Genomic DNA, 26,200 nt, shown 5'->3' with positions numbered 1-26,200 from the left:
CCAGCCGTAGGTCACACAACCCCGGGCCCCAAAGATCCTGAGTTCCCACCGTCAGAGTTCAAATGTGCGTGAGGTTCCACCCCGGCCCCAGTGCTGACCCCTGGCTGCCTCCTCCTTCTGACTTCTCAGGAAAAAAAAAAAAAAAAAAACAGCCAGGAAGCATCCATCACAGGCTGTCCAACTGGGCCGGAGGGGCAGGGTCAGCGAGGAGGTGACCGCAAGGTCTCCGTGGGGACCAGGATCCGGCAGGGCTGGGGGTGAGAGGCTGGAACGTTTCCCACCCTGAGATTTTCCTGCGTCAACCCAGGAGGGCGCCCTGGATGCCGCCGGCCCTGCCCCCAACCTCCTTCCTCTCTGGACACAGTTCCCGGCTAAGGATGGATGGGGAGGGCGGCCCAAGGTGAACGGCCAGGCCCAGGGAGGCAGAGGCACTTGAGACTGACAAGATGAAGCACCGGGGCTCAGAGTGGCCGAGGGCTGGCCGTGCAGTCACGCAGCCCAAGGACTCGGTACAAATGGGGCAGCTCGTAGGCTCCCGGTCCGCTGGGCCTCAGTCTCCATGTGCTGCCCGCGAGTTGGACCCTAGCCCAGCCTTGGGCGTGTGAGAGGCCCTTGGCCCTGGGCCCTGCCCTCCAGTCCTTCCTCCCCCACACACTGGGGACTCGGCCCTTCCTTGTGTTAAATAGAAACCTCTTTATTCTAAGTATCGTACATTCCTTAATACATTGGATGGGGGCCAGACCTTGAGGTGAGGGGGAAGGGGGAGGCCTGGGATATTTCTGTAGCGCCTTCCAACGCCACCCGCCACCCGCCGGGCTGGGAGCTGGTGCTGCAGCGGCCTCCTGGTCTCGGGGACGTCCTTGCTCCCTCTGACCCTGGCTTCTCTTCTGTACATCCAGGGGCCTGGGGTCCCAGGCAGGGAGTCAGGGGGACGGTGTGTCAGCAGCAAAGATGGGGCACGGAGGGGGGGGCGCTGGGAGAGTCTCAGCGCTGGGCCCCGGCCCAGGTCCGTGATGGAGGTGGAGGCCGAAGCCTGGGCAGACAGACCAGCCGGGGTCTGGCCAGCCCCAGGGTTGGGAAGCGGCCCAGGAGAGGGAGGCCGAGGCAGAAAGGCGGGCGAGGCACGGGGATGTCCGCGAAGAAGGCACGGTCGCGGGGTGGTGACAGGGCTTCCCCCTCAGACAGTTCCAGGTCCCGGGCCACGGCCAGGATCTCCTGGCGGGCGGCTGCGTTGCGCAGGCCACGGATGTCCAGGAGGGCGGCCACGTGCTTCCGCCTGGGCATAGAGGAAAGGGAGGTGCATGGGGTTCTGGGCTCCGGATGCACACCCAGCCCGCCTATGGGGACCCCCCCAACTCGTCCATCCCAGAACCTGCCTTAGCTTTAAAGTCCCTTTCTCCCTCTGTATCCCTCCCTCTCACCAGCCACCCAACCCCTCCCTTCACAGATCCCCTCTGGCACCGACCCCCAGTCTCTCCCCCCTGTGCCATCCCCCCTCCAGAACTTCACTTCAGCCATTTCCAAATCCTCCCATTTCCAACGGATTCCACAGCCCTCGCCGCCAAACCCAGTCTCGGCTGTGATTAAAATAACCTTCAGTCTTCAGCCCCAATTTAGCTCAGGCAGCTCCCAAATTTCCATTCTGGTGCCTCACGTTTGTTCGGCTCTGGCACCCATAGCAACACTGAACTTCTCTTTCATCTCAAACAGCCCCACATCGTCGCTCAAATGTGGCCCAGAAGTGCCCACCCGCCTTCCCATCCCGCCCCTCCCCTGCCCCAAGGCCAGGTCTGGGAGTTTCTCACCGCCGCAGCCCTCATCCAAAACTCACCTCAACATCGCTCAACCTGGATCCCATTCTAGAAACGTCATTCCCAAATTCTGCCTCGGAACCCTCATTCCCTTCACCCCCAATCTATTCCCAAATTCCACTCTGGGACGAAAACTCACTTGGGGGACCTTTATTTCATCTGGAAACATTATACTCCAAACCAACTCTATTCTCCGACCCTCGCCCCTGAATTCACACAATGGACCCTTCCCCTTCACCCCACCCACCACCATGTTTCAACTCAAGACACTGAACCCCACATTCACTTCCAGAACTTTCATTCCAGACAGCTCTGGGCCTTCAATCCAGCTCAGCCCACACGGCTCCACACCCCTGGTTTGGAATCCCCGCAGCCCCAAAACACTCATCCAAAATATGGCTGAGGAACCTCCCAGCTCGGGCGGACCCCAAAACACAGCCCCCAAACTCAGCTCTGGCACCGCTCCTCCCAGCCCAGCCTGAGACCTCAGAAGCTGAGCGTCAGATTCAAGTTCAGACACTCCCACCCAGCAGGCGTGCTGGCTGCCCCAGCCCCTCGGACTCCAGGGCCCTGAGCCTTCCCCAGGACACATGATCCACACCCACAACCAGAAGCGTCCATCCTGAATCGGTTCAGAGTCCTCGCCCTGGCGCCCGGCCCTCACCCCGGAACGACCGGCCGTGCCTCACTCCCTGGTGGTGTGGGCTCCCGTCTGCGGACACAGCATGTCTGCCAGCCCGGATAGCATTGTGGTGCCCCTGCCACCACCACCACCACCACCACCCCCCCACCCTGCCGTCTGAATTCACAGGCGGCTGTGTGGTGTGGCGGCCGGGTGCACGGGCTCTGGAGACAGCCTGCTGCCTGGGTTCAAGTCTCAGCTTTGCCACTTGCTACTTGGTCTCTGCCCACCTCAGAGTGTGCCAGGCTCTTAGGACGGCGCTGCCCTTTACCTACAGGGCGGTTATGTAAGACGCTGTCCTCGGTGGGGCACAAGGACTCAATAAACAACTGGTATTGTTACTGCTGTCCCCATTGGCGATGATGATGATGATGATGATGATGATATGGTTTCACTATTTTCCCCATGGAACAGAGGAGGAAACCAAGGGTCAGAGAGGACCACAGAGACCGGACACGGTCCACCAGGATCGGAACAGCGCCTGCCGGTGGCAGTGCGTGTGTGCCCTGTGCCCGTGCATGTCCCCGCGTCCCCCGGGCTCCCCTGCTGGGCCGGCCCTTCCTGCCGCCGGCGGCCCGCGCCCCCCTGCCCCGCGCTTCCTGTGCATGCCTGTTTGTTTTCGAGCCCTGGTGGCGGCGGCTGCGACGGCGGCGGCGGCGGTCGAAGGAGGGAAATCGTATTAATAATGCCCTGGTTCCAGCAGGAAACGGCCGTCAGACACGCTCGCCGCCTCCCTCCCTCAGCCCGGAGGCAGGAAACGCGGGGACGGACGCCAAGGCCCTCGGGAGACCTCGCCGGCCGCGGCGCGGGGCTGGGAGCGCTCACCTGATGTCCGGGTAGTCCCGCACCAGCACCCCCACCTCCACCTGGATGCTGGGCGTGTCTTCCAGCTGCAGGACTTCGGCCAAATGGGGCACCACGGCGTCCAGCCACGAGGCCTGCGACTCCTGCGGGACATGGTGCAGGCTCCGGCTCTCCCCCTGCCCCCCGCCCCTCCCCAAACCGCACCCTCCCTAAAGGCGCCGTCCCCCCCACAACCCCCCCCCCGTCCCCCCCACCCCCCAGCGTCCTCATCTGTAAAACCCGCAGAGGACAGGCTGTTTATCTGGAGCCTTTGGGAATTTGAAGAAATATCCACACTCGAGGCGAGTCCCAGCTTTGCATGAAATTTGAGCACCCTTCAAACCTAGTCCAAGAGTGCAAACTTAAGGGGAACTGGATGACGTGCCGAGGGGATCGCTCTGTGTTCTCAGTCAAATTTGCAGCAACAACAAATTTTTTCGTCCCAAGGGCTCCAGACTACAAACTCCTGTTAATGCGGCTGATGAAGCCCCTCGGGTCTGGGCATACAAATATGCGTCTGTGACTTAAAACCCCTGGACTTGCCCTAACCGGTTTGGCTCAATGGATAGAGCGCTGGCCTGCGGACTCAAGGGTCCCAGGTTCGATTCTGGCCAAGGGCATGTACCTTGGTTGTGGGCACATCCCCAGTAGGGGGTGTGCAGGAGGCAGCTGATCAATGTTTCTCTCTCATCGATGTTTCTAACTCTCTATCCCTCTCTCTTCCTCTCTGTAAAAAATCAATAAAAGATATTTTTAAAAAATAAAATAAAACCCCTGGACTCGGCAACGCTAAGACCCTGAGTCTGTTGCACGTGGCTTCTGCCTCGGTGCTCGGCTCGGAATAACAGCCAGTGTGTGCGGAGGGGCCCCTAAGCTCTGCGGGGGACGTGGCTGCTCCGACCGCTGCAAGGCGCCGGGGCCAGGATCCCACCGGCGCGCACAGGCCGCGTTGCCGCAAGAAGGCGGGTTTGGGGGAGGGTCGGCGTGTCCCCAGTTGTTGCGGGGCTGAAAGCTGGGTGACGGCCTTATCCGAAGCCCCCGCCCCGGCCGGGGGGTGGGTGATCCCGGAGCCCGCGCCCCGGCCGCACTGACCAGCCGCCGGAACAGCCGCTGCAGCTGCGCCGCGTCCTCGCGGAGCCTCCCGGCCACGCGGCTGCGGGTGCGTGAGCCGCAGCGCAGGCGCCCGCGGAACAGCGGCCTCACGTACTCGACCAGCGCCCGCCGGTGCAGCTCGGCCACCAGCTCCTGGGGACCCGGAGACGCGAGGGTGTGAGCCGCCAGGGACCCCGCTCTCCCCGCTCCCCACCCCGAGCACCCGGCGGGAACCCCTGCCCTGCCCTGCCCACCTGGCACCGGGGCCCCTCCCCGCCCCCAGCCCCGGAGGGTGACCCCTGTCCTGTCTGAGGATACCCTCCTCCGCCCCTACCAGCTGGCAGACACCCCCTACCGGCCCCCCAAAGGGTGCCCACCCCGCCTTCGCCCCATTCTTCGGAGCTCCCAGAGGCCCCAACCCAGTCTATGCCCGCCTACACCGCACACCCGCGGGTGTGCCTCCCCCCAGAGCGCCACCTAGCTCACCCCGAAAGAACTGCTCCCTGCCTTGAGGGTGTCTCCCCCAGTAGAGCGCTCTGGCCCCCCCCTCGCCCCCACCCCTGCCCCCGCCCCAGCAGGCGCACCTGGTAAGGCTCATCCTGCATCCTGCGCAGGGCCAGGGCCTGCGCGCCCAGCGTACCCACGATGCCGTCCAGGGCCTCCGTGCTGCTCAGCCACTTCCTGCGCATCAGCTTGCTGAAGTGTGGCTGGGGGGACAGAGTGGAGGGAGGGTCATACGCCCCTCCTGCCACCCCCGTTCTTCAGCGAGTATTCCGACACAGGTTCCCAAAGGCTGCCCAGTGCCGGGGCCACAGCCCTGCCTTCCTGGGGTCAGCGTCCAGGGAGGGGGACAGACCCTGTCCCCAGACCGTGATGACCCAGAGTGTGCAGGGCTGAGACCCGGAGCCCAGGCAGGGGTTTAGGAAGCTCAGGAAGGAGTAGGCAGAGAATCAAGGAGGGCTTCCTGGAGGAGGAGACATCAGCGCCGAGGTCCTGATGATGGTCACTGTCAGCCAGATGGCAGAGGGAGTGGCCCAACCAGAGGCAAGGGTGAAGAAGGTTCAGATTTCAGACGGGCCAGCGGGTCAGAGGACCAGAAAGCAAATCGGGTGCCACTGGCAAGACCAGCTATGTAATTCTCAGGGCCCAGTGCAAATGAAAGTGGGAGACCCTTATTCAAGACTCACTAAGAACTTCAAGACAGAGACAGTGGAGAATGAAACCACGTGCAGGCCCTTGTAAGCAGTGGGGTCCTGTGTGACCGCTCAGCTCACAGGGCCACCACTGGTGGTAGGACAGGGGGTCAGGGGGTGGAGCAGAGCACACAGGGCCTCCTCGGCTATGAGAAACCCCAGCTTTCTCCTGGGGGCACCAGGGAGCCACAGCAGGTTCTGGGCAGAAAGGGGAGAGGGCCAGGTTTGTGTTTTACCGAGTTTGATAGGAGGGAGCAAGATTGAGGCAGAAATCTGGGGGGAGGCTGGAAGGATAAAAGTGGGGGGGGGGGTGACAGGAAGGATGTAAGGTGGTATGAGCACACGATGCAGTGAATGACCATGGGGGGGGGGGGGGAGGCTTCTGGGTGAGACCCAGGAGATGGGGGTGAGTGTCCACGGGGGTCTGAAGCAGGTCCCTATCCCACTCGGCCCTGCACCCCCTTTCTGCTCTCTCCTGACAGCAGCCCAGTTTTCTGAACCTCCAGAAATGGGGCCTGTGGGCTTTTGTTGAAAAGCTGGTGTGAAAGGTACATGTCACTGTTGCTATGAAGTCTGTACATTTATGAAAATAACGATGGCCAATAACCATGGGCCGGACCCAAGCCAAGCACTGGTGGCCACAGTCCCATTGCTTCCTCACAGCCCCTGGGAAGCCGGGAACTCCTGTCCCTCTGTCTAAACAGCAATTTAGCCTGAGAGGACCAGCAATTTAAGCCAAGCCTGCAAGCGAGTAGCGGGGCCTGGAACAAAGACTATATCCTCTTCCCAGCATCCCCACACGCACTTCCATCCAGATACTTATTCATTTAGTCACTCAGCAAACCCGCTCTGAGCCTTCCTGTGGGTCCAGCCCTGGGTGGATCACTGGGGACACAGAGCAGAAGGAGACAAACAAACACTTGATCATCATAAGGTCAGAGGATCTGAAAGCGGTGTGGCGTCTGATGACATGAGGAGTTATTGTTCTTTGTGTCGGGGACAAACTTGGTTTTGTGGTTCTGTTTGTTTAGCGAGGACGCCTTATCTCCTGGAGATGCAGCTGCGGGGCTGATGGATGGTGACAGATGTCAAGGGTCTGCGGGGAAAGGAGCCACGGCAGGAGGAGGCGGGGGGATAAACAAGCCTGGCCCCGGGCTGACTTGCTGGAGCTGGGAGATGGGTCCGCAGAAGGTCATTCTGTCATTCTGCCTAGTTTTGTGTATGTTTGAAATTTTCCGTAATAAGCAGTTATTTTAGAAACATTCCAACAAATCCTCGCTCTTGAGAAACTAGCATTCCAGTGGGAAGAGACAGATAAAAAACAAAACAAAACCAAAAGATACAGCATGGTAGGTGGCCGTAGGTGCTTTGGTGAGCAATAGAGCAAGAGTGAGGAAGGGAGCCCTAGCCGGTTTGGCTCAGTGGATAGAGTATAAGCCTGCGGACTAAAGGGTCCCAGGTTCGATTCTGGTCAAGGGCATGTTTCTCAGTTGCAGGCTTCTCTCCATCCCAGGCCCTGGTCAGGGTGCATGCAGGAGGCAACCAACGCATGTGTTTCTCTCACATCAATATTTCTCTCTGTCTTTCCCTCTCTCTTCCACTCTCTCTAAGATCAATGGAAAAATATCCTTAGGTGAGGATTTAAAAATAATAAAAATAAATAAATAAAAGAAATTTTTAAAAAAAGAAGTGAGGAAGGGATTTTATTTTATTTTTATTTATTGAGTTGAGAGAGAGAGAGAGAGATGTTGTTCCACTGATTTATACACTGGTTGGTTGATTCTTGTATGTGCCCTGACCAGGCATTGAACCTTGGCGTATTGGGATGACTCGGCAACCAGCTCGGCTACCCACTGAACTACCCAGCCAGGGTGGGAGTCTGTTTTAAACAGGACAGTCAAGGGAGGTCTCACTGAGAAGGTGACCTCTGAGTCAAGACGTCAAAAGAGGTGAGAGAGGGAGCTATGTGGCCACTGGCGGGAAGAGGGGCCCAGCGAAGGGAGCGGGCAGTGCGCAGGCCTGTCTGTGCGGGAGCAGCAGGGGGTGGTGTGGCTGGAGTGGAGTCAGGGGGAGCGCGGGGCAGGTGAGATCAGGGAGGGAAGGGAGAGGCCGTGCAGGACTTGGCGGCCAGGGCAAGGGCTCCGGCTCTTGTCCTGCGTGAGCTGGGAGCTATGGGGGCTTCTGAACAGAGGAGGGACATGCTCATCAGATGGAACAGGCATTGCAATCATGCGCCTCCACCACACACCTCAGTCTCATAGCCACCAGCCTCCCCACATACTCTCACCCACCTCTGAACCCAGCCCCCTCCGCACAGGAGCCCAGACAAGACAATCGGGCTCTAGGGTCTAGGGCAGGCTGGGCAGGCATGTGGGGGACCTCATGGGGGGAGGGGCTCGACCCAACCCCCAAGGCCCCTCCTGCTGGTCTTTTGTTTGTTAATCCTCACTGGAGGATATTTTTCCATTGATTTTTAGAGATAGTGGGAGGGGGTGGGGGGGGAGAGAGAGAGAGAGAAACATCGATGTGAGAGACACATCGATTGGTTGCCTCCCACACATGCCCGGCCAGGGCCAGGGATTGAGCCTGCAACCAAGGCACGTGCCCTTGACCAGAATGGAACCTGGGCCCCTTCGTTCTGCAGGTCAACGCTCTACCCACTGAGCCAAACCGGCGAGGGCTCTCTGTTCTCATCCTAAACATATCCTCCCACCTCTTCCTTCCTGTATCCCCTCTGTCCCCCAAACGGCCCAGACATGGCCATCACCCCCACCCCTCCCCCGCCTGCTTCCCAAACACTGAGTCATGGGCTGAAAGGAACCGGGGATGAGGGGGAGGCATGCTCCCCTGTCCGGGCAGGGCCCCACCCAGCCCTCCGCCTCGCTCACCTGCAGCTCCTGGAACAGGAGGTCGGCCAGCACCCGGTGGCAGAGCCGGGTCACGCGGTCCAGCGCGCTGGCGGCGGCTTCCCGGGCAGGCTCACTTTCAGGGGGCCCCACCCGGGCCAGGCGCTCCGCCAGAGCCCTGTGGGGATCAGTGAAGCCAACGGTCAGGAGCCCCAACATTCAGCCCAACTGCCTGGACCTGTCTCCCTCCTTAAATAGACCTTATTTTGTGGGACACGGGGATGAAAGATGAGGTGCTGGGGAGAGTCAGGGGCTCTGGGGAGGGCCTGGGGGCTGGGAGATAGTAGGGGCTATCTTGGAGGCTGGGGAACTGGGGGGCTCTGTGGAAAGAATGGGAGCCCAGGGGGTGTTGTGGGAGTAAAGGAGTCTCTCTGGGTCTGTTCCTCTCGGGGAGAGTGGGGAGGTCTCCATTCTCAAAGCTTGTGATGCTGAACATCTATGGTTCTCAAATTCCACCCTTCTCACTTTTTTTTTTTATTGATTTCAGAGAAAAAGGGAGAGAGAGAGAGAGAAAGAGAGAGAGAGAGGAACATCAATGAATCATTGATCAGCTGCCTCCTGCACGCCCCCTACTGGGGATCGAGCCCGTCACCTGGGCATGTGCCCTTGACGGAATCGAACCAGGGACCCTTCAGTCCGCAGGCCAAAGCTCTATCCACTGAGCCAAACTGGCTGGGGCTCACTTTCTGACAGTGTAGCACTCTGTGACCCTCCAAAGCCGAGAGGAGGCCTGAGGGCAGTTTGGCACTCTGCCCAAATCCCAGTGAATCCTTGAGTCCCTGTGCTCATAGGAGTTGACAGATGTGCCAGGTGTTTCTCTGCAAAAGACCAGCCCTGGCCGGTGGCTCAGTTGGTTGGGGCGTCGTCCGTACCAAAAGGTGGCAGGTTCGATTCCTGGTCAGGACACATACCCAGGTTTCGGGTTTGATCCTCCTCCCCCCCGCCCCCCCCCCCCCCCCCCACAATCAGTGTACATGCGGGAGGCAACTGATGTTTCTCTCTCTCTCTCCCTTCCTCTCTCTGAAATGAAGGAAAAAAAAAAGAGTGGAGCCAACTATCCCCCCAGTGGGGACAGATCAAATAAAGGCGGGCACACCCAAGAAGTGGGGTACAGTTCAGATATGAACAAGGAATGTGGGAACACTTTGTGAGCGAACAGAAAGATCTCCAAGCTGTTAAAGGGGCAGAGTGTGTTTTCTATACTACCATTGACATGGTCTTAAAGCAGCGGTTCTCAACCTGTGGGTCGCGATCCCTTTGGCGGTCGAGGGACCCTTTCACGGGGGTCGCCTAAGACCATCCTGCATATCAGATATTTACATTACAATTCATAACAGCAGCAACATTACAGTGATGAAGTAGCAACGAAAATAATTTCATGGTTGGGTCACAACATGAGGAACTGTATTTAAAGGCCAGAAGGTTGAGGACCACTGTAAAGGAAAAGGCATAGGTATGCATATATTTAAATATATTTGCATGTATACGGTAGGAGATGTGCATATGCATATACGCATATGTATGACGTGTATACAGTATATATGCACATACACATTAATTTATATCTGTTCACTGGTAAATATACGAACTATCTCTGCAAAGATATGGAGACACGAGCAATAACTGGTTGCCTTTAAGTGAGGGCAGGGGGAGAATGCGGCGGGCATAAGGACTTTCCCTGTTTTAGGTTAATGAAAAAGGGAAGTACGAGAAGAAGGTAAATAAAAGCCTGGAATTCTTAGAGCGGGTTCTGGAATCCCAGCACTCCGGGGTTGATGACGCCTAACCCTGGTCACTTCCAGGAGTCCCAGGTTTTATGTTTCTAGGGCCCATGCCCCTGCCTCTCCAGGATCTGGGCACGCAGTGCAGCTCGTCCCCCGGGAATGGCCTCTTCCCCGCACACTGTGGGCGCTCTCACCTCAGGGGGGGCCCGCAGTTGACCAGGGAGATGGTCCTGCTGATATAGGTCTCGGGTGGCAGCTCCCGGACTCCTGGGCTCTCATGGAACCGCTCCACGCGCTGCTGGAAGCTGGGGGGGGCGGGGGGAGGAGAGGGGGGACAGATGACAGATGACAGATGGAACACTGCTGGATTAGGGTCCCTTGCGGGCACTGAGCCCAGCAAAGCCTGCGATCCCCACTGAGGCACCCCTGCCCATCCTGCCTGGTTCTTCCCTTTCATCTCTCCCCTCCCTCTGTTGCATCCCGGACTCTGATGCACCCCCCAACCTGCGCCCTGCCCCCAGCCCCCCATACCTCTGCAGGAACTCTGCCAGGCCCCCCAGGCAGCAGTGGGCCATCCGCTCCCCGAACTCCTGGCTGATGCGGGGCGCCCGCTCTGTGTGCTCCTCCAGCAGCTGCAAGGTGGGGGGGGGTGGTGAGGAGGGGTGAGGAGGGGAAAGGAGGGGGCGAGGCCCCGCTTTCCCACCCGGCACTGTCCAGCTGGTTCTCTTTCCCTTCCCCGCCCCTACCTCACACACGTCCTGGGCCAGGGTGCTCGGCAGGTCCTCCGGGCTCCCCCAGTGCTCCTCGTCCTCCTGCAGAGCTCGGAGCAGGGCTGCCCGAGTCTGGGCCTGCGCGGGGAGGTGGGGGAGGCAGAGTCAGGGGTGCCTGGGAGCCTTTCCCTCGCTCTTTCCCTCCATGATCCCCGTACCTTGGCCCCGAGCAGGTCTGGATTCCACCAGGGAGCTCCTCAAAGTTACAGGGGAGGAAGCTGGACCAGAAAACCTCCAGCCCTTCCCACTGCTCAGCCCGCGACACGGAGCTTGCTGCTAAGAGCTGGTTTTAAGCTTCCTCTGTCTGCTCACTACCCAGAGCAGCGGTCGCCAGCCGGGGTCCGCGGGCCACTGGTGGTCCGTGAGGTCCGAAAGCTTGGCGACCGCTGAGCCAGAGGGTTTAAGGGTCAACTCTCACTATTTCCTGGCCCTAAGGCTCTGCTCTCAGGTTTGACAAAAAAAATAAATAAATAAAAAAATTCATTCAAGATTGTCAGATTCTGGAATTCAAAAATTCCCAGGCTCTGTGATTCTAAGGTTGACCCATCTCTGATTCTCTGGTCCAACGTTGACCTTCAACACAGGGGACTCTGACAATCTAGACATATTCAAGTCTAAGGGTCTCCCCCTCTCAAGTTGCAAAGATCTAATTTTTGTGGCCGAGACAGGACCCGATATTCAGGTAGGAAACCCCCCGAGGCCACCTGCTCCGTGGGGTCCGGCCCAGCCACTTATAAACCAGGTTCACTATCCATCCTGCCGGGACAGACGGACGGACAGACGGACGGACGCAGAGGTGCCCCCGCGCCTCCTTCTGTGAGTCTTTGGCTCCGTGAGGGGAGGCTCGGTGTCTGACTTCCTCTCGCTCTGAGATTTGCATGTCTGAACGCATTGAACCGTCACTGGGTGTCTCTAGGCCCAGCTGGGTGCCTAGACTACAACACTGAACCTAAGACAGCCGTGGTCCGTGTGGATGTGCATGTCCATGTCTCTTGGACAGAGCTCAGAGTCCGCAAAGGGAAAAGGGAGATGGAAATACCAAAAGGGGGAGAGGAGAGGCCCCAGGCCCAGTGCGAGCCCTCCCTCCCGGCAGAGTGCCCCCCTCCCTCCTGAATCCCCCAATACCTTAACATCTGTGACACATTCATCCTCCAAGCCCCGGACGGTGCCAGGCGACAGGAGGGGCCCCAGCTCCCCGTTCTCCAGGGCGACCATGTCCACCAGCCCCAAGACTTCTCTGAGGAGGGGGAGTAAGAGACGGAGGGGGGGGGTTGTGAGGGGGGGCAGAGCAGCTAACCCTGTCCCCCCCTTCCTAGCTTGGGGCCAGCTTTGCTCATCCCTCAGAGGAAGTCTCCGCAACATGGCTCCCCTGGGCCCAGCTCTCTGAGTCAGCTCCCAGATGGATGGTGTCCGAGGAAGACATAGGAGTCAAGTCCAAGCTTGACTACTTGGCACGCAGGGTGTCATGATGGTCACTTCACCAGACGGAAGCTCCCTTTTCCCTGTTCCTACTCCTTCACAGCCTCTCCAGGCCTGTGCAATCCCACCCCTCTGCCCACTGCCCCCCCACCACCATCCGCCCACCACCCGCATTCACCAGGCTTTTGCTCAAGGCATCTTCCCAGCCAGAAGCACCATCTCCCTACAGATGGGACTTAACTCAGGTCTCACCATCCCAGGAAGCTTTCCAGACCCTCCCTTGCCTCCATCTCTCGTGGACGGTGTGAGGGTGTGAGAGTGTCATTAGCACACACTCCCCAGGGGGCCCAGGGGGCCACGTTAGCAGCTCTTGCCTCCCATTCTTCTAGGGGTGGCACCCTGATTTTGCTGGAGGAAGCACCCAGCCCTTCACGCTCGCCTGTGGTTTGGCTGTGGCCAACTCCCTTCTTCCCGGAGTGGGGAGGTGACCCAGGCACGGCTAACGGCCGTATTCCACCCCCCAGCCGCCAGAACAGCTGTGCTTTAGATGCACAGGCTTGATAGGTATACGATTCTAGGACCAGGAGGGCCAATGTGCTACGGTCTAGATCAGCGGTTCTCAACCTGTGGGTCGCAACCCCTTTGGGGGTCGAACGACCCTTTCACAGGGGTCGCCTAAGACCATCGGAAAACACGTATATAATTACATGTTGTTTTTGTGATTAATCACTATGCTTTCATTATGTTCAATTTGTAACAATGAAAATACATCCTGCCTATCAGATATTTACATGACGATTCATAACAGCAGCAAAATTACAGTTAGGAAGTAGCAACGAAAATAATTTTATGGTTGGGGGGTCACCACCACATGAGGAACTGTATTAAAGGGTCGCGGCATTGGGAAGGTTGAGAACCACTGCTCTAGATGCTAAAGTTACAGAACTCAGGGGGCCAACAGCGCCACAGTCCTCAGACTGAGGGCTCAACGGGCTGGTGATTCTCGGATCAAAGAGGGGAGGAGGCTAAGGTGAAGGGTTCCAAGGCCTCACTGATACTAAGACTCCAGGTTCGAAGCCTCATCAGTCCCAACGTTCTAAGGTTGGAAGAGCCAACGGTGCTAAATCCCTGGGAGCCAACCGGCTTCTAGAATTCAAAGGGTCAACAGGGCCAAGACTTGAAGGCAAGAGGGGCCGGCGGAGCTCTGGTTCCGAGGCGGGAAGGGCCCAGGCGCTGAGGTTCTAGAATCGGGAGGATCGACGTTCTAACGCTCCAGCCCCGGAGGAGCAGACGCGCTGAGATTCTAGGTTGTAAATGTCACCAGGGACGGAGCCTGGAGGCGCCCAGGGGGTTAGGTTGCAGAATGGAAGGGTCGGCTGTACTTAGGTTCTCGGGAACCGCAGAGGCGGGGCGGGGGCGGGGCGGGGGGTGGGCGGTCCTACAACCTCCGGGAGGACTGTGTCTGGTCCCCGCTCACCTGGGGTACACCTGGTGGTGCCAGTGCAGCAGCGCGTAGCGGTCGGCGAGCGGCAGCCTCCGGCGCGCGGCGGCGCCCAGCCACTCGGCCAGCGCGCTGTGGTAGCCGCGCAGGTAGACCCCGAAGGCGCCCAGGCCGGCGGGGTAGGCGGGCGCCAGGCGGCCCCGCACCACGCCCATGTCCTCCAGCAGCCGCGCCCGCAGCGCCTCCAGCTGCGCGGCCAGGCCCCCGGGCGCCCCCGGGGCCGCCGCCTCCAGGCGCTCCCGCGCCGCGCGCGCCACCGCTTCGGCCCAGCGGGCGCGCAGCCTGCGGGCGGCTCCGGGGCCCCGGCGCCCGTCGGCCGCCTCCTCCTGCACCAGCACCTGGCCCAGCTGCGCCACGGCGCCCGCCCCGGCGCCCACGCCCGGCCCGGGGCCGGCCAGCGTCTCGCGCACCAGCGCCCACAGCTCGCGCTGCAGGGCCTCGTACAGCAGCGCCACGTCCCGCGCCCGGCGGCCGCCGCCGCCGCCTGCGCCCTCGAGCTTGGGCGGCCCGGGCGCGCCCCCCGACGACGCCAGCTCCTCGGCCTCCAGCTCCAAGATGTGCTCGTCGGCCCGCGCGAGCTCGCGCTGCTGGATCAGGCTCAGGATTTCCAGCACTGTGGGCGCAAAACGGAGTCGGGGTCGGAAACTGGGAGAGCGGGACGGGGCGGGGGTGCGGGGGGGGGGGGGGGGGAGGGGAGGGGAGGAGGAAAAGTGTGGAGCAGGGGTCCTCAAACTGCGGCCCGCCGAAAACATTTGTTTTTTTACTTCAAAATAAGATATGTGCAGTCTGCATAGGAATTTGTTCATAGTTTTTTTTTAAAACTATAGTCCTGCCTTCCAACGGTCTGAGGGACAGTGAACTGGCCCCCTGTTTAAAAAATTTGAGGACCCCTGGACTGTGGAGTCTGGGGGGGTGTTCAGGAGAAGGGGGAAGAGACATGGGGTCCTAAGAGGGGTTGGGGGCAGGAGGAAGGAGAGGGTGGAAGAGGACATTGAGGGCCGGTGGGGGAGGATGGAAGAGGCAGGACAGAAGTGGAGGAGGGGATCCAGGGAGGAGGCCAGGAGGCCAAGAGAGGGGAGGCCATAGCTGGTTTGGCTCAATGGATAGAGCGTCGGCCTGCGGACTGAAGGGTCCCAGGATCGATTCTGGTCAAGGGCACATGCTCAGGTTGTGGGCTCGATCCCCATTGGGGGACTCGTAGGAGGCATCCGATCAATAATTCTCTCTCATCCTTGATGTTTCTATCTCTCCCTCTCCCTCTCTGAAATCAATAAAAACATTTAAAAAAAAAAGAGGGGTGGGGGAGAAGTAAAAAGTGAGGAGGGGTTCGGGGAGGGGGGCATAGAGGAGAGGGGATGGAGGAAGTGGCGCGGGAGAGGGCCAGGACCAGGGGAGGAGACAGGAGAGGTTAGGGAAGGGAAGAGAGGGTTTGGCGATGGAAGAGTGTCTGGATATGGGAAGTAGGTTAAAGGACTAGATAGAGGATGTCAACTTAGTAAGAGGATTGGAGCGGGGAGTCAGAGGAAGTGGGTGAGAAGGGGCTGAGGAAGAGGGAGAGGGTTAGGGCAGGAGGTAAGGGGTCGAAGCAAGGGAGCGGGTATCGGGGAATGAGTAGATCTGGCGAGTTGAGGGGTGAGGGTAGGAAAAGGGCATCAGGGTCAGAGAAAGGGGCCAGAGGAGGTGGCAGGGCCGAGGGAGAGGGACAGGAATGGAGACCGCCCGGGGACCAGCGGCAGGTGGAGGCTTGGGCAGGGGGGGAGGGTAGCCAGGCCAGAGGTGGGTCTTTTGGGGGTGGGGACAGCTGTGGGGTGATCTGGCACCCTGAGGAGTTCAGTTCCCCCCCCCCCCCCGCCCAGGGAGGGGGTCATGGGACTGGGAGGCCTTTGAATGAAGGCAGAGGGAGGGTCCCAGTGGCCCAGGGTTACCCCCGACACCTCCACCCCCCTCCACTTCCTCCCTGGCAGAGAAACTATTTCCTGTCCAGGGCTATTTCTGCCCATCCGTTTCCAGAAGGCGGGGGCTCCAGTCACCCCCTTCTCACCTCCTTGCAGTGCCCTCCCAGTCCCCAGGGAGCAGGGGCTGAAATAGCCTCTGGCCAGGATGTGGAGGGCATCAGAGGACTCGGCAAGGGCTGCCCATGGGGGGGGGGGGGTAGAGGATGTAGAGACAGGGTTGGGTGGGGCTGCATGAAGGTGGGGATTGGGGCAGGGTTGGGGATTCGGATGGAGGTGAGGATGGGGATGAAGGTGGGAGCTGGGATGAGGGTGTTTAGGGTTAGTTGGGGTTGGGCTGAAATCGGTGGAGCGGGATGGGAAAGGGATTGAGAATGACACCTGGGGTTTGGGGGAGGGATGGGGCTGGAGATGTGGGTGGAGTGATTTCGGTGAGAGCTGAGGATGGGAAGAAGGTAGGGGTGGGTATGAGTTTGAAGAGATGGAGAATGGGTGAAGTGGAAGGTGGAGGTCGGGGGGGGGTTGGGATTAGGACCCAGGATAGGGGTGGAGATGGGGTTAAAAACAAAGGAGGAGGCTGAGTTTGGGGTTGAGGTTGAAATTGGGGGCCGAGGGGGACTAGGTCTGAATGAAGTTGGGGAGGGAATGGGGTGGACGGTGGGTGCGGAGATGGACCTAGGGTTGGGGGTTAGGAATAGGGGGTTCTCTTCAGGGGAAAAGGTTGAAGTTGTACTTGGGGGTGGGATTAGCATAGGGAAATGGGCCGAGGGATGGGACTGGACCAGTTGGCGGTTGCCATGGTGTCCGGCAGAGCGATGAGGTTGATAATGGCATTTGGAGAAAGGGATAGGTTGGGGATACGCGTGAGATATGCCTCAAGGTGGAGATTGCTGCTGAGGTTGAACTAAACATGGGATAGAAACCAAAAAGGCGTTAAGGAAGACACGGGCTTGGGGTAGGAGTGGGGTTGAGTTGAATTGTCCCCCCCCCAAAAACAACAACAACAACCATGTAAAGCCCTAACCCCCAGGACCTCAGAATGGAACCTTATTTGGAAATAGGCTCTTTACAGAGGCAGTCAAGTTAAAATGAGATCATGGGGGGTCCTGATCCAATCTGATGGGTGTTCCTATAACAAGGGGAGACTTGGCCTAACCGGTTTGGCTCAGTGGATAGGGCGTCGGCCTGCGGACTGAAAGGTCCCAGATTCGATTCCAGTCAAGGGCATGTACCTTGGTTGCAGGCACATCCCCAGTAGGGGTGTGCAGGAGGCAGCTGATCGTTGTTTCTAACTCTCTATCCCTCTCCCTTCCTCTCTGTAAAAAAAATCAATAAAAATAGATTTAAAAAACAACAACAAAATTCTAAAAACAAAAACAAAACAAGGGGAGACTTGGGCACCGAGATAGACGTGCGCCGGAGGAAGGTGATATGAGGAGTCCCGGAGAGGAGGCGTGTGAAGTTAGGGGACTGGAGTGATGCAGCCACGAGCCCAAGAGACACCAAAGATTGTCGGCAAAGCACCAGAAGCTGGAAGAGGCAGGGAGGAGCCTCCAGGGAGGACTCCGCTACAGGTCTCGGTGGGCATGGCCCTGCCAGCACCTTGACTTTGGACTTCTAACCTGCAGGCTGTGAGAGAATATGGCTCTATCGCTTTAAGACCCATAGTTCGGGGAACTCACACAGGTGGTGGGAGATTTGGGGTGATGTAGTCAGGAGATAAAGGTAGATGTTGGCATGGACCCGAGTTTAAAAACGAAGCTTGGACATGGGTTGAGGTGGGGATGAAGTTGAAGGTCAAGGCTGGGGCCACTGAGGTTCGGAAGAGGAGAAGGGGTTGCGGATGAAGGAGGGGGATGAGGTGGGGGTGGAGTCTGGGGCTGGGGCTGGGCACAGGGTGGAGTTTGGAGGTGAGGGAGGGGGATGAGGTCAAGGTCGAGTGTGGATACTTTGAAAGGAGATGGGACTGAGGTTGAAGTTGAGGGCACGGAAAAAGGGTTGAAGTTAGGGGTAGGGAGGGGGTTGGAGGAGGTGGGATGAAAGTGGGTGATTCCCTTGCTGCTGGACATGGGGTCAGGTTGAAGGTGGCAGGTGGAGGGAGGGACAGACGGATGGGCGTGGCGAAGGGTGGAATGTGGAGCTTGGTGATGGGATCAGGACTGCAGGGACCCGCTGGCCTCGCCCATGGAGGCGGGCAGGGCCGGGCGGAAATGGGCATGGTGACCCCCCAGACCTGGGTCAAGACTCACCTGACAACGGCTCCTTCATCTTTGGGGGTTCCCGGACCTTGGGCGGGGGCTCAGGAGCCGCCTCGCCTGCAGGCACCACCCTCTCGGCCAGGGAGGCGCGCCGGGGCTTGGGCCCGCGCCCCAGCCTCAGGAAGGCCAGCCTCCGGGCCGCCTCCCCGGTCTCCTCCTCCCCCTGGGCTCGGGTCCCCTGCAGCCTGGCCAGGAGGCCGAAGTCCGCCGAGCTCCTGCGTGTGCCTGGCATCAGCACTCGGCCCAGGAAGGAGCGGGGCTGCCCGTCGCCAGGGCTGCCCGCCCGCCGGCCAGGGGTCCAGGCCAGGCGGAAGGGAGCCAGGCCCGCCAGCTTCTCCAGCGTGGCGCGGCGGCCACACGACGTCCCGTTGGGCAGGGTCCCCAGCCGCCCAGGCTCCTCCTCTTCCAGCCCGGGAACGTCCTCAAAGGGGTTCCGAGAGGACCTCTGGGGCAGGGTTCCTGCCCCGGGCACCTTGGCATCTGCCACCCGGAGACTCTTCAGGATGGGCATTTTGGTAGGCGGGGGACCTGAGGGGGAAATAATGGGCAGTTAATATGCTGGTGACAGCCCTGGCCGGTTTGGCTCAGTGGCTAGAGCAGTGATGGCGAACCTATGACACGCGTGTCAGAGGTGACACATGAACTCATTTTTTTGGTTGATTTTTCTTTGTTAAATGGCATTTAAATATATAAAATAAATATCAAAAATATAAGTCTTTGTTTTACTATGGTTGCAAATATCAAAAAATTTCTATAGGTGACACGGCACCAGAGTTAAGTTAGGGTTTTTCAAAATGCTGACACGCCGAGCTCAAAAGGTTCGCCATCACTGGGCTAGAGCATCCACCTCCAGACTGAAGGGTCACGGGTTTGATTCCGGACAAGGGCACATGCCCAGGATGCCAGCTCGATCCCCTGTGGGGGGTGTGCAGGAGGCAGCAGATCCATGATTCTCTCTCATCATTGATGTTTCTATCTCTCTCTTCCTTCCTCTCTGAAATCAATAAAAAATAAAAATATGTTGATGACAGTCCTTCCGCGTCCCCAGCACTTCCGGGCTGAGCACACACTGATGCCTTGAGCCCTCACCGTCCCATGAGGTGAGCACTGTTATTGGGCCCGTTTTGCAGACGAGGACACAGGCTCAGAAGGGCAAAGGCCCTCGCCTAACGTCCCTCAGTGATTCAGGGGCAAAGGCAGGCTGGGTGCCCAGACCCGTCTGACCCCGGGGCCTGGGCTCCCCCAGGGCATCGGCTCCAGGCCCTCCCCCCACCTTACTCGCCCCGCGTGGTTGTCATCCCAGTTCCCCCGAACGCACCCTGAAGGAACAGGCTCAGAGAGGGGAAGGGCGCCTCTCAAGGTGGCACAGCAGCAAAGGGCAGACAGCTTGGGACACAGACACCCCCCCCCCCCACCGCCGCCCCGTTATCCGGGTCACACACCTGCGCACCTGCCTCATCTCCCCTGTCCAGTCAGTACCCTGTCACCCCTACCCCGTTCATTCCCTCAGCAACACTCCTGGGAAGTATCCACAGGAGGCGAGTCCACAGAGGCAGGTAGATTGGTGTTTGCCAGGGGCTGGGAGTCACTGTTTAATGGATATGGAGTTTCCATTTAGGGGGATGAAAAGTTTCCATCTGGAACCAGATAGAGGGGCGGTTGACAACACTGTGAATTACTAGATGCCAATGAATAGGACCCTTTAACATGGTTAACACGGCCTTGGCCGGGCCGCTCCGTTGGTTAGAGCATGATCCCCATATGGCAAGGCCGTGGGTTCGATCCCTGGTCGGGCACATACAAGAACAACCAGTGAATAAATTAAGTTGATGCTTTTCTCTCTCTCTCCTTTCCTCTCTTTCTCAAATGAATAATAATAATAATAATAATAATAATAAATAAAATAAAATTAGGCTTAAAAGATAAAATGGCCCTAGCCAGTTTGACTCAGTGGATAGAGCGTCGGCCTGTGGACCAAAGGGTCCTGGGTTCGATTCTGGTCAAGGGCATGTACCTCGGTTGCAGGCTCCTCTCCACCCTGGGCCCAGCCCCAGTCAGGGCGTGTGCAGGAGGCAACCAATCAATGTGTTTCTCTCACATCGCTGTTTCTCTCTGTCTTCCCCTCTCTCTTCCACTCTCCCTAAAAGATCAATGGAAACATATCTGCAGGTGAGAGTTAACAAAACAAAACAAAACAAAAAAAGGTTAATATGTTGAATTTTGTTATTCGTTTTACCACAATAAGGAAACACCTTCCTAGGTGTTTTCCCTGGGCCCAGCGCTGTGTGGGCTTTGAGGACCGAGCGGTGGCCAAGGAAGACCCAGTCTCTGCCGGCACCGAGCTCGAAGCTTCCTGCCCATTTCATCTCCTTAGTCCCTCGCCTCCGTCCCTTTCCATGGCCCAAGCCCCTTTCTGCTTCTCTGCCTCCTCCCCGGTTTCCAAACATCCAGTCTTGGCCCCTCCAGCCCACCCTTGAGGATCTTGTTAAAGCACAAACCTGCCCCTCCCCTTCTCTTAACCTTCCATGGCTCCCAGTGCCATTGGGACAAAATTCAGGCCCCTCCCTTGCCAGCTGTCGCCTCACCAGGGCTGTCCTACCTTCTCCTCCTTGCTCCAAACTCCTCTGGGTTTCAGCATCCGTTGGTCTTTCTACATGGGAGCCTGTTCTCCACGCTTTACTCATATTTTCGGACGCAGCCTCAACTCTCCCTCCTCCGGGAATCCCTACCGATGCCCAGGCTGGGTCACGTGTCCCCCTCAGCCCAGCCCACTGGGTCGGCACTGTCTGGGGATGGTCCTATGTCCCCCATGGACTGTGAGCCCCACGAGGGCAGGGGCAGGGCTCTCTCTGTCACCACTGTGTCCCCAGCTCCCAGGACAGGCATTTGGGGAATGAATGGGTAATAAACAGGAAATGAAGGAAGGAGGCGAAGACTTCATTCCTTGTGGCGAAGAGGAATGATGAGTCAAGGGAAGAGGTCAGGGAGGAGCAGCCACACAGGACCCCGTGCCCTGGCGAGGGACGCGGCCTTGTCCCGGGGCCCTGGGGGGCCATGCGAGGGTGCTTCCCAAACACCCAGAGAAGTACAGGGGACACACTTCAGCAGCAGCTCTGTGCCTGCAGGCCTAGCTGCATCTAAAGCAAACACTGGCTGGATTTGTTCAGAGTTCTTTTTTAAGAATCAGGCATTGCAAATGCATGACCCCGGTGCCCCGCCCGGTCCTGCGCGCCCAGCCCAGCCCAGCCCTCTCCTGAGGGAAGCGGCTTCTGAATGTCCAGGAGACCTTGCCCCTGGGCCCACACAGACCTGTGTCCAGAAATAATCACTGATCGTTCTCCGTGGTCGCAAACTCTACAAACGCTGTCATTCTACGTGGATCCTGCAACTTGCTCTGTGTGTGTGTGTGTATGTGTGTGTGTATGTGTGTGCGCGCTCACTTACCCATGCTTGTCTCTGTGGCTCTAGCGGGTTCATTAAAAAATATATATATATTTTTTGCCCTAACCGGTTTGGCTCGGTGGATAGAGAGTCGGCCTGCAGACTGAAGGGTCCCAGGTTCGATTCCAGTCAAGGGCATGTACCTTGGTTGCGGGCACATCCCCAGTGAGGAGTGTGCAGGAGGCAGCTGATCAATGTTTCTCTCTCATTGATGTTTCTAACACTCAATCCCTCTCCCTTCCTTTCTGTAAAAATTAATAAAATATATTAATATATATATATATTTTTTGATTTCAGAGAGGAAGGGAGAGAGATAGAAGCATCAATGATGAGAGAGAATCATGGATCGGCTGCCTCCTGCACACCCCCCACTGGGGACTGAGCCTGCAACCCGGGCTTGTGCCCTGACCTAAATCAAACAGTGACCTCCTGGTTCATAGGCCGACACTCAGCCACTGAGCCACACCGGCTTGGGCTGTAGCAGGTTTATTTTAAGAGCTGCATGCTATTCCGCTGTGTGACTATGGAAAATTGTGTCAAGTTGCCAGATGTTCACATGGTCTCCTACTGCGGGATATATTGTCTTGAACTGGGTCTGAGCAGGCGAGGCTGACGGAGCCCTGAGCGGGCAGGGCTGGGGCCCTTCCCTGGTGGAGCGCTCCCTTCTTTCCTCCTGACTTTAGTCTCCAGACCTCAGCTGTCCTTCCTCAAGCCTCCTTCCCTAGAAACACCCTCCCAGCCCCTCTCCAGTCTTCATTGTCCCGCATCCCCCAGGGAGGCAGTCGCCATGGCAACCCCTTGCCTGAGCCCCCATGGCTGAGGGCAATCGATACCACCCCCCCACACACACACACACTTCACACACTGATTTCTCTGTCTTTCATCCTCCAAATAGGCTTCTTCTGTGCACCTCACCCTCACCCCCAAAATGGCTCCATCGTCCCCCAGAACTGGCTCCAACATCCCCCCAACTCCACCACCCCCTGAAAATGGGGGGCTCCCGTGTCCCTCCAGTTGAAGTCAGTGCCGCCCAAGCTAGATTGGACATTCTCCCACTGGCTTCCAGGTCCACCCCGAACCGGATCCAGTACCCCCAAACCCACATCCTCAGACCTGGCTGCAACGTTTTCCCAAAACTCGCCCGACGTCTTTCCCCTTCCTGGCTCCAACACCCCCTCTGCCAGCTGGCTCCCACATCCTGCCCTCCAGCCCGTCTGCCTCCCGGTGCCAGACCCCTGACTCACTTCCGAGCATCCCCAAGCCCCCAGCCCCCGGCTCCCGCAGGATGTCTTGGCCACCAGAGCTTCCCTCTCTGGGCTCCTCCTCCTCTTCCTCGCTGCCAGCCTTTCCCCAAGGACCCAAACCCTCCACCAGCCGCCTGGCCTGTTTGCAGAAGTCCTCGCCTCCTGCCCCCAGGGCCCGCACCGGAGAAATGCCCTTACAGATGTGCGTCCAAGACCGACCCCAACCAACACCGCCCCAGGGCAGCCTTTTCCCCAGACAACCCCTACCAGTCCAGCCTGTTTCAAGTCCATCCCCATCTTCACACCCAACCCTCCCATCACCTCTCCTGCTCCATCTCCATCCCAACCCTTGTCCCCTCTCCCATCTCCAAGACCCCGTCCCTTAGGGATAGAGCGAGACACCCATCCCTCCCTGGCCTCGGCCTTGGCCTTCCCACCTGAACCCGGGGACGGCAGACCCCACCACATCTCACCTCTTCTCTCTCCGTTCCAAGCTCTCCACTGCCTTGCAGACTCTGCACCCCAGGCCCCCCTGCACCCTCCTCCTGCTCCCATCTCCCCCTGCCCTCTCCCTGGCACCCTGTGGAGACCAGCCCCCAGACTCTCCCTCTGCCCAGCTTCTCCTGGCTTCAGGACACATGTTTTCTTGAACCCTGGTCTAGCCCATCTCTGGGCCATGCCACATTCCTTGAGGGCGGCGAGTCCCACCCCACCCCAGCACCCCGGCACCCCAGCGCTCTCACCTCTGTCCTCGGAGCCTTGTCCTTCTGTCCCTGCTGTTGTCCTGTCCTGTCCTGAGGCTACTTCGGCCAGGACTGCTAAGAGCTTGGATCTGAGGAGGGGGGGTTAGAGGAGGTCAATTTCCTGTCAGGAAACCCCTCCCTCTCTGGGGCCAGGGGTGGGAAGGACTTGTTATCTGTCTGCCCTTTTAGGCCAGGCTGCGGTTTGGCCCCCACCCTCCCTCCGGCCCGGCCGGAATCGGACCCCCACCCCCTGCCTGCTTTTCACGCCTTCCAAGGTGACAACACCATCCTGGGCGCCTGGGGAGACACCCCCTGCTGGATGTGGGCCCAAAGCTCGCTCTGGGTTTCCTGCTGTGGGGAGAAGACAAGGAGGAAGGTTCTGCCCGGCCCAGATGCCAGGACTGGAGGCCTAAATGTTGGCACTGGCATAGCTTTGGAAACGGGGCTGTTCTCCAAAAAGCCCCTGTCCTCAGCCTCTGCAAAAACACTTCTGTTGTCCTGCACTACCCTCCCCGGACAAACCAGGGACATGGCTCTGATTGGTCGATTTCTTTCTTTTTTAAAAAATATGTTTTATTGATTTTTTTTTTTTTTTTAAGAGAGAAAGAGGAAGGGAGAGGGAGTGAGAGACAGAAACATCAACGATGGGAGAGAATCATTGATTGGCTGCCTTCTGCATGCTCCCCAGTGGGAATCGAGCCTGCAACCCGGGCATGTGCCCTTGACCGGAATCGAACCCAGAACCCTTCAGTCCACAGGCCGACGCTCTATCCACTGAGGCAAACCAGCGAGGGCGGTTGATTTCTTCACTGTGCCTTCCGAGGTCGAGGTCGGAACCAATCAGACTCCTCTGTCTCCCCTCTGACTCTCCTACTCGAATGTAAATCCAAAGCAGATGGTCTGGTGTTCGTCTCTATGCCCCTAACCGTGTGCCTGGCACAGAGTAGGTGCTCAGTACATATTTGTTAACCGAACGTACAAATGGGAATAAGTCAGAGTGGAAGCTGAGGATGGAGGTGGCAGGTGCAGTGGGGGTTGGGGATGAGTTGGGGGTTGGGTGAGGTTAGATGCAGGATTAGGGGTACTTTTAAGGCTGGGTTTTAGGCTTAGGTGGCCTTTTGTTGGGCTGGGATGGGTGAGCACTTGCCCAGGCAAAATTGGGGTTGGGATCAGCATTATGGTCAGGAGCTGAGCTCAGGGTCTCTGCTCCTCTCCAGCCCCAGCCCCGAGGGCTCCGTGGACAAGCAGCTGGGAGAAGCAGGCCAGGCATTCAGAGTCCAAAGTCTGCAGGCTTCTGTCCAACGGGGTTTGCCAGTGGGCGTTGGGGTAGGAGCTTTTTTTTTAAAAAATGCTTTGTCCTGTATTGTTTCTATCTTTTCCACATTGAGTATGGAATATATATATATGCCATATATATATATATATATATATATATATATATATATATATGAAGGAGAGGGGGAGAGAGATAGAAACATCAATGATGAGAGAGAATCATTGATTGGCTGCCTCTGGCATGCCCCCTGCTGGGGGTTGAGCCCATAACCCCGACACGTGCCCTGATCGGGAATCAAACCTTGACCTCCTGGTTCAGAGGTCGATGCTCAACCACTGAGCCATGCCTGCGGAGGGAGGCCCAGGCTGGGACCAAATGGCCTGTTAGGGGCTGTGATCACTGTGAGACCTCCCTCTCACTTTTTCAAATTTAACTTTTATTGATATAATTCACATGCCATAAAATTCAACTTTTAAAGTGTACAATTCAGTGGTTTTTAGTATATTCTCAGAGTTATGACAACTATCACCACAATCTAATTCCAGATACATTTTCCGCCCCTCTCTCTTCCAATCTCTCTAAAAATCAATGGGAAAATATCCTCGGGTAAGGAGCCAGGGTGGGACTTACATGTGTAGGAAGGAAGGTGATCTTCTGCCCCCGTGTGGTGCACGGAAGAACTGCAGCTCTGTGCCAGGTTTGGGAAGGGATTAGGGGTGACTCAGCTCCCCCAACCCATTCCCAAGTCCCCACTCCTCACTGAGCAGAGCCCTTGTGATCTCAAATCTTCTAAACAACCCTGAACTCTTCCCTCTCCGCCTCCCACCATCCCTGAGACTCCTTGGGCCCCATTTGCTGAATAATAATAGTAATGTCGCCCACTTATGAAGGTCTATTCGGTTCCCACGGGAAGCACTTTACTTTTATAGGCTCATTAATTTATTGCAGGCGGAGGCTGCAATATTGTTATTCGAGGACAGTAACCCAGTGGTTAAGAGCCCAAGTTCTGGAGTTTGGAGGCGCTTGGGTTCAAGCCCCAGCCCTGCAGCTGACCAGCTGTGATGACATCTGATTTTTCCCCTTGGGGCCTTCATTTCCTCATCTGTAAATGGGGTTCATAATGACGGTTCAACCTCATGGGGTGCAGGAAGGATAAAGCCCTCAGAGCCTGGCACAGAGGAAGCCTCTATGTGTCTATGTAGCTGATAGTATCCACCAGGGATAGGCTGGTAAATGTTTAACAAGCAGCTCTTAGGCGGTGGTGGTAGGGAGTCTCAATTTGTAGCATTTGCCAATTTCCATGGTGTAAATGTTCCCACCATGGCTGATTTCAAGGTGCCATAAC

The 26,200-nt window shown here is 57.9% G+C and overlaps 1 protein-coding gene across 2 annotated transcripts; it reads right to left on the bottom strand.

Moving 5' to 3' along the window:
* Positions 1 to 673: 673 nt before the first annotated feature.
* On the bottom strand, positions 674 to 25,519 carry EXOC3L2 (exocyst complex component 3 like 2). 2 transcript variants are annotated; one of them, XM_070402167.1, is made up of 13 exons: positions 25,486 to 25,519; positions 23,580 to 23,668; positions 18,143 to 18,679; positions 13,918 to 14,554; positions 12,147 to 12,258; positions 10,998 to 11,099; positions 10,783 to 10,883; positions 10,446 to 10,556; positions 8,510 to 8,645; positions 5,013 to 5,135; positions 4,429 to 4,581; positions 3,319 to 3,440; positions 674 to 1,276 (listed from the first exon to the last, which is right to left on the bottom strand). In XM_070402167.1, exons 3-13 carry the CDS (start codon positions 18,660 to 18,662, stop codon positions 985 to 987), a joined length of 2,409 nt encoding a protein of 802 aa, XP_070258268.1. In that variant the 5' UTR covers positions 18,663 to 18,679; positions 23,580 to 23,668; positions 25,486 to 25,519; the 3' UTR covers positions 674 to 984. The 2 variants fall into 2 exon arrangements, with proteins under 2 accessions (XP_070258268.1, XP_070258267.1); XM_070402166.1 differs by lacking the exons at positions 23,580 to 23,668; positions 25,486 to 25,519 and adding an exon at positions 20,751 to 20,873.
* Positions 25,520 to 26,200: the final 681 nt, after the last annotated feature.

This window comes from Myotis yumanensis, unplaced genomic scaffold (assembly GCF_028538775.1).
Source record: "Myotis yumanensis isolate MYYU_CA2020_CCGP unplaced genomic scaffold, mMyoYum1.0.hap1 SCAF_23, whole genome shotgun sequence".
Classification (NCBI taxonomy): domain Eukaryota; kingdom Metazoa; phylum Chordata; class Mammalia; order Chiroptera; family Vespertilionidae; genus Myotis; species Myotis yumanensis.
The sequence above is the reverse complement of the archived record's forward strand: the minus strand, read 5'-3'. Positions and strand labels throughout refer to the sequence as shown.

Excerpts from the sequence above, each read along its gene's own strand:
- EXOC3L2 (XM_070402166.1), bottom strand. The coding sequence starts at position 20,835 with ATGAGTAAAGCGTGGAGAACAGGCTCCCATGTAGAAAGACCAACGGAT. Across the intron at positions 11,100-12,146 it reads AATGTGTCACAGATGTTAAG|GCCCAGACTCGGGCAGCCCT; the intron begins GTATTGGGGGAT and ends CTCCCCGCGCAG. Across the intron at positions 8,646-10,445 it reads AACTGCGGGCCCCCCCTGAG|GGCTCTGGCGGAGCGCCTGG; the intron begins GTGAGAGCGCCC and ends TGATCCCCACAG.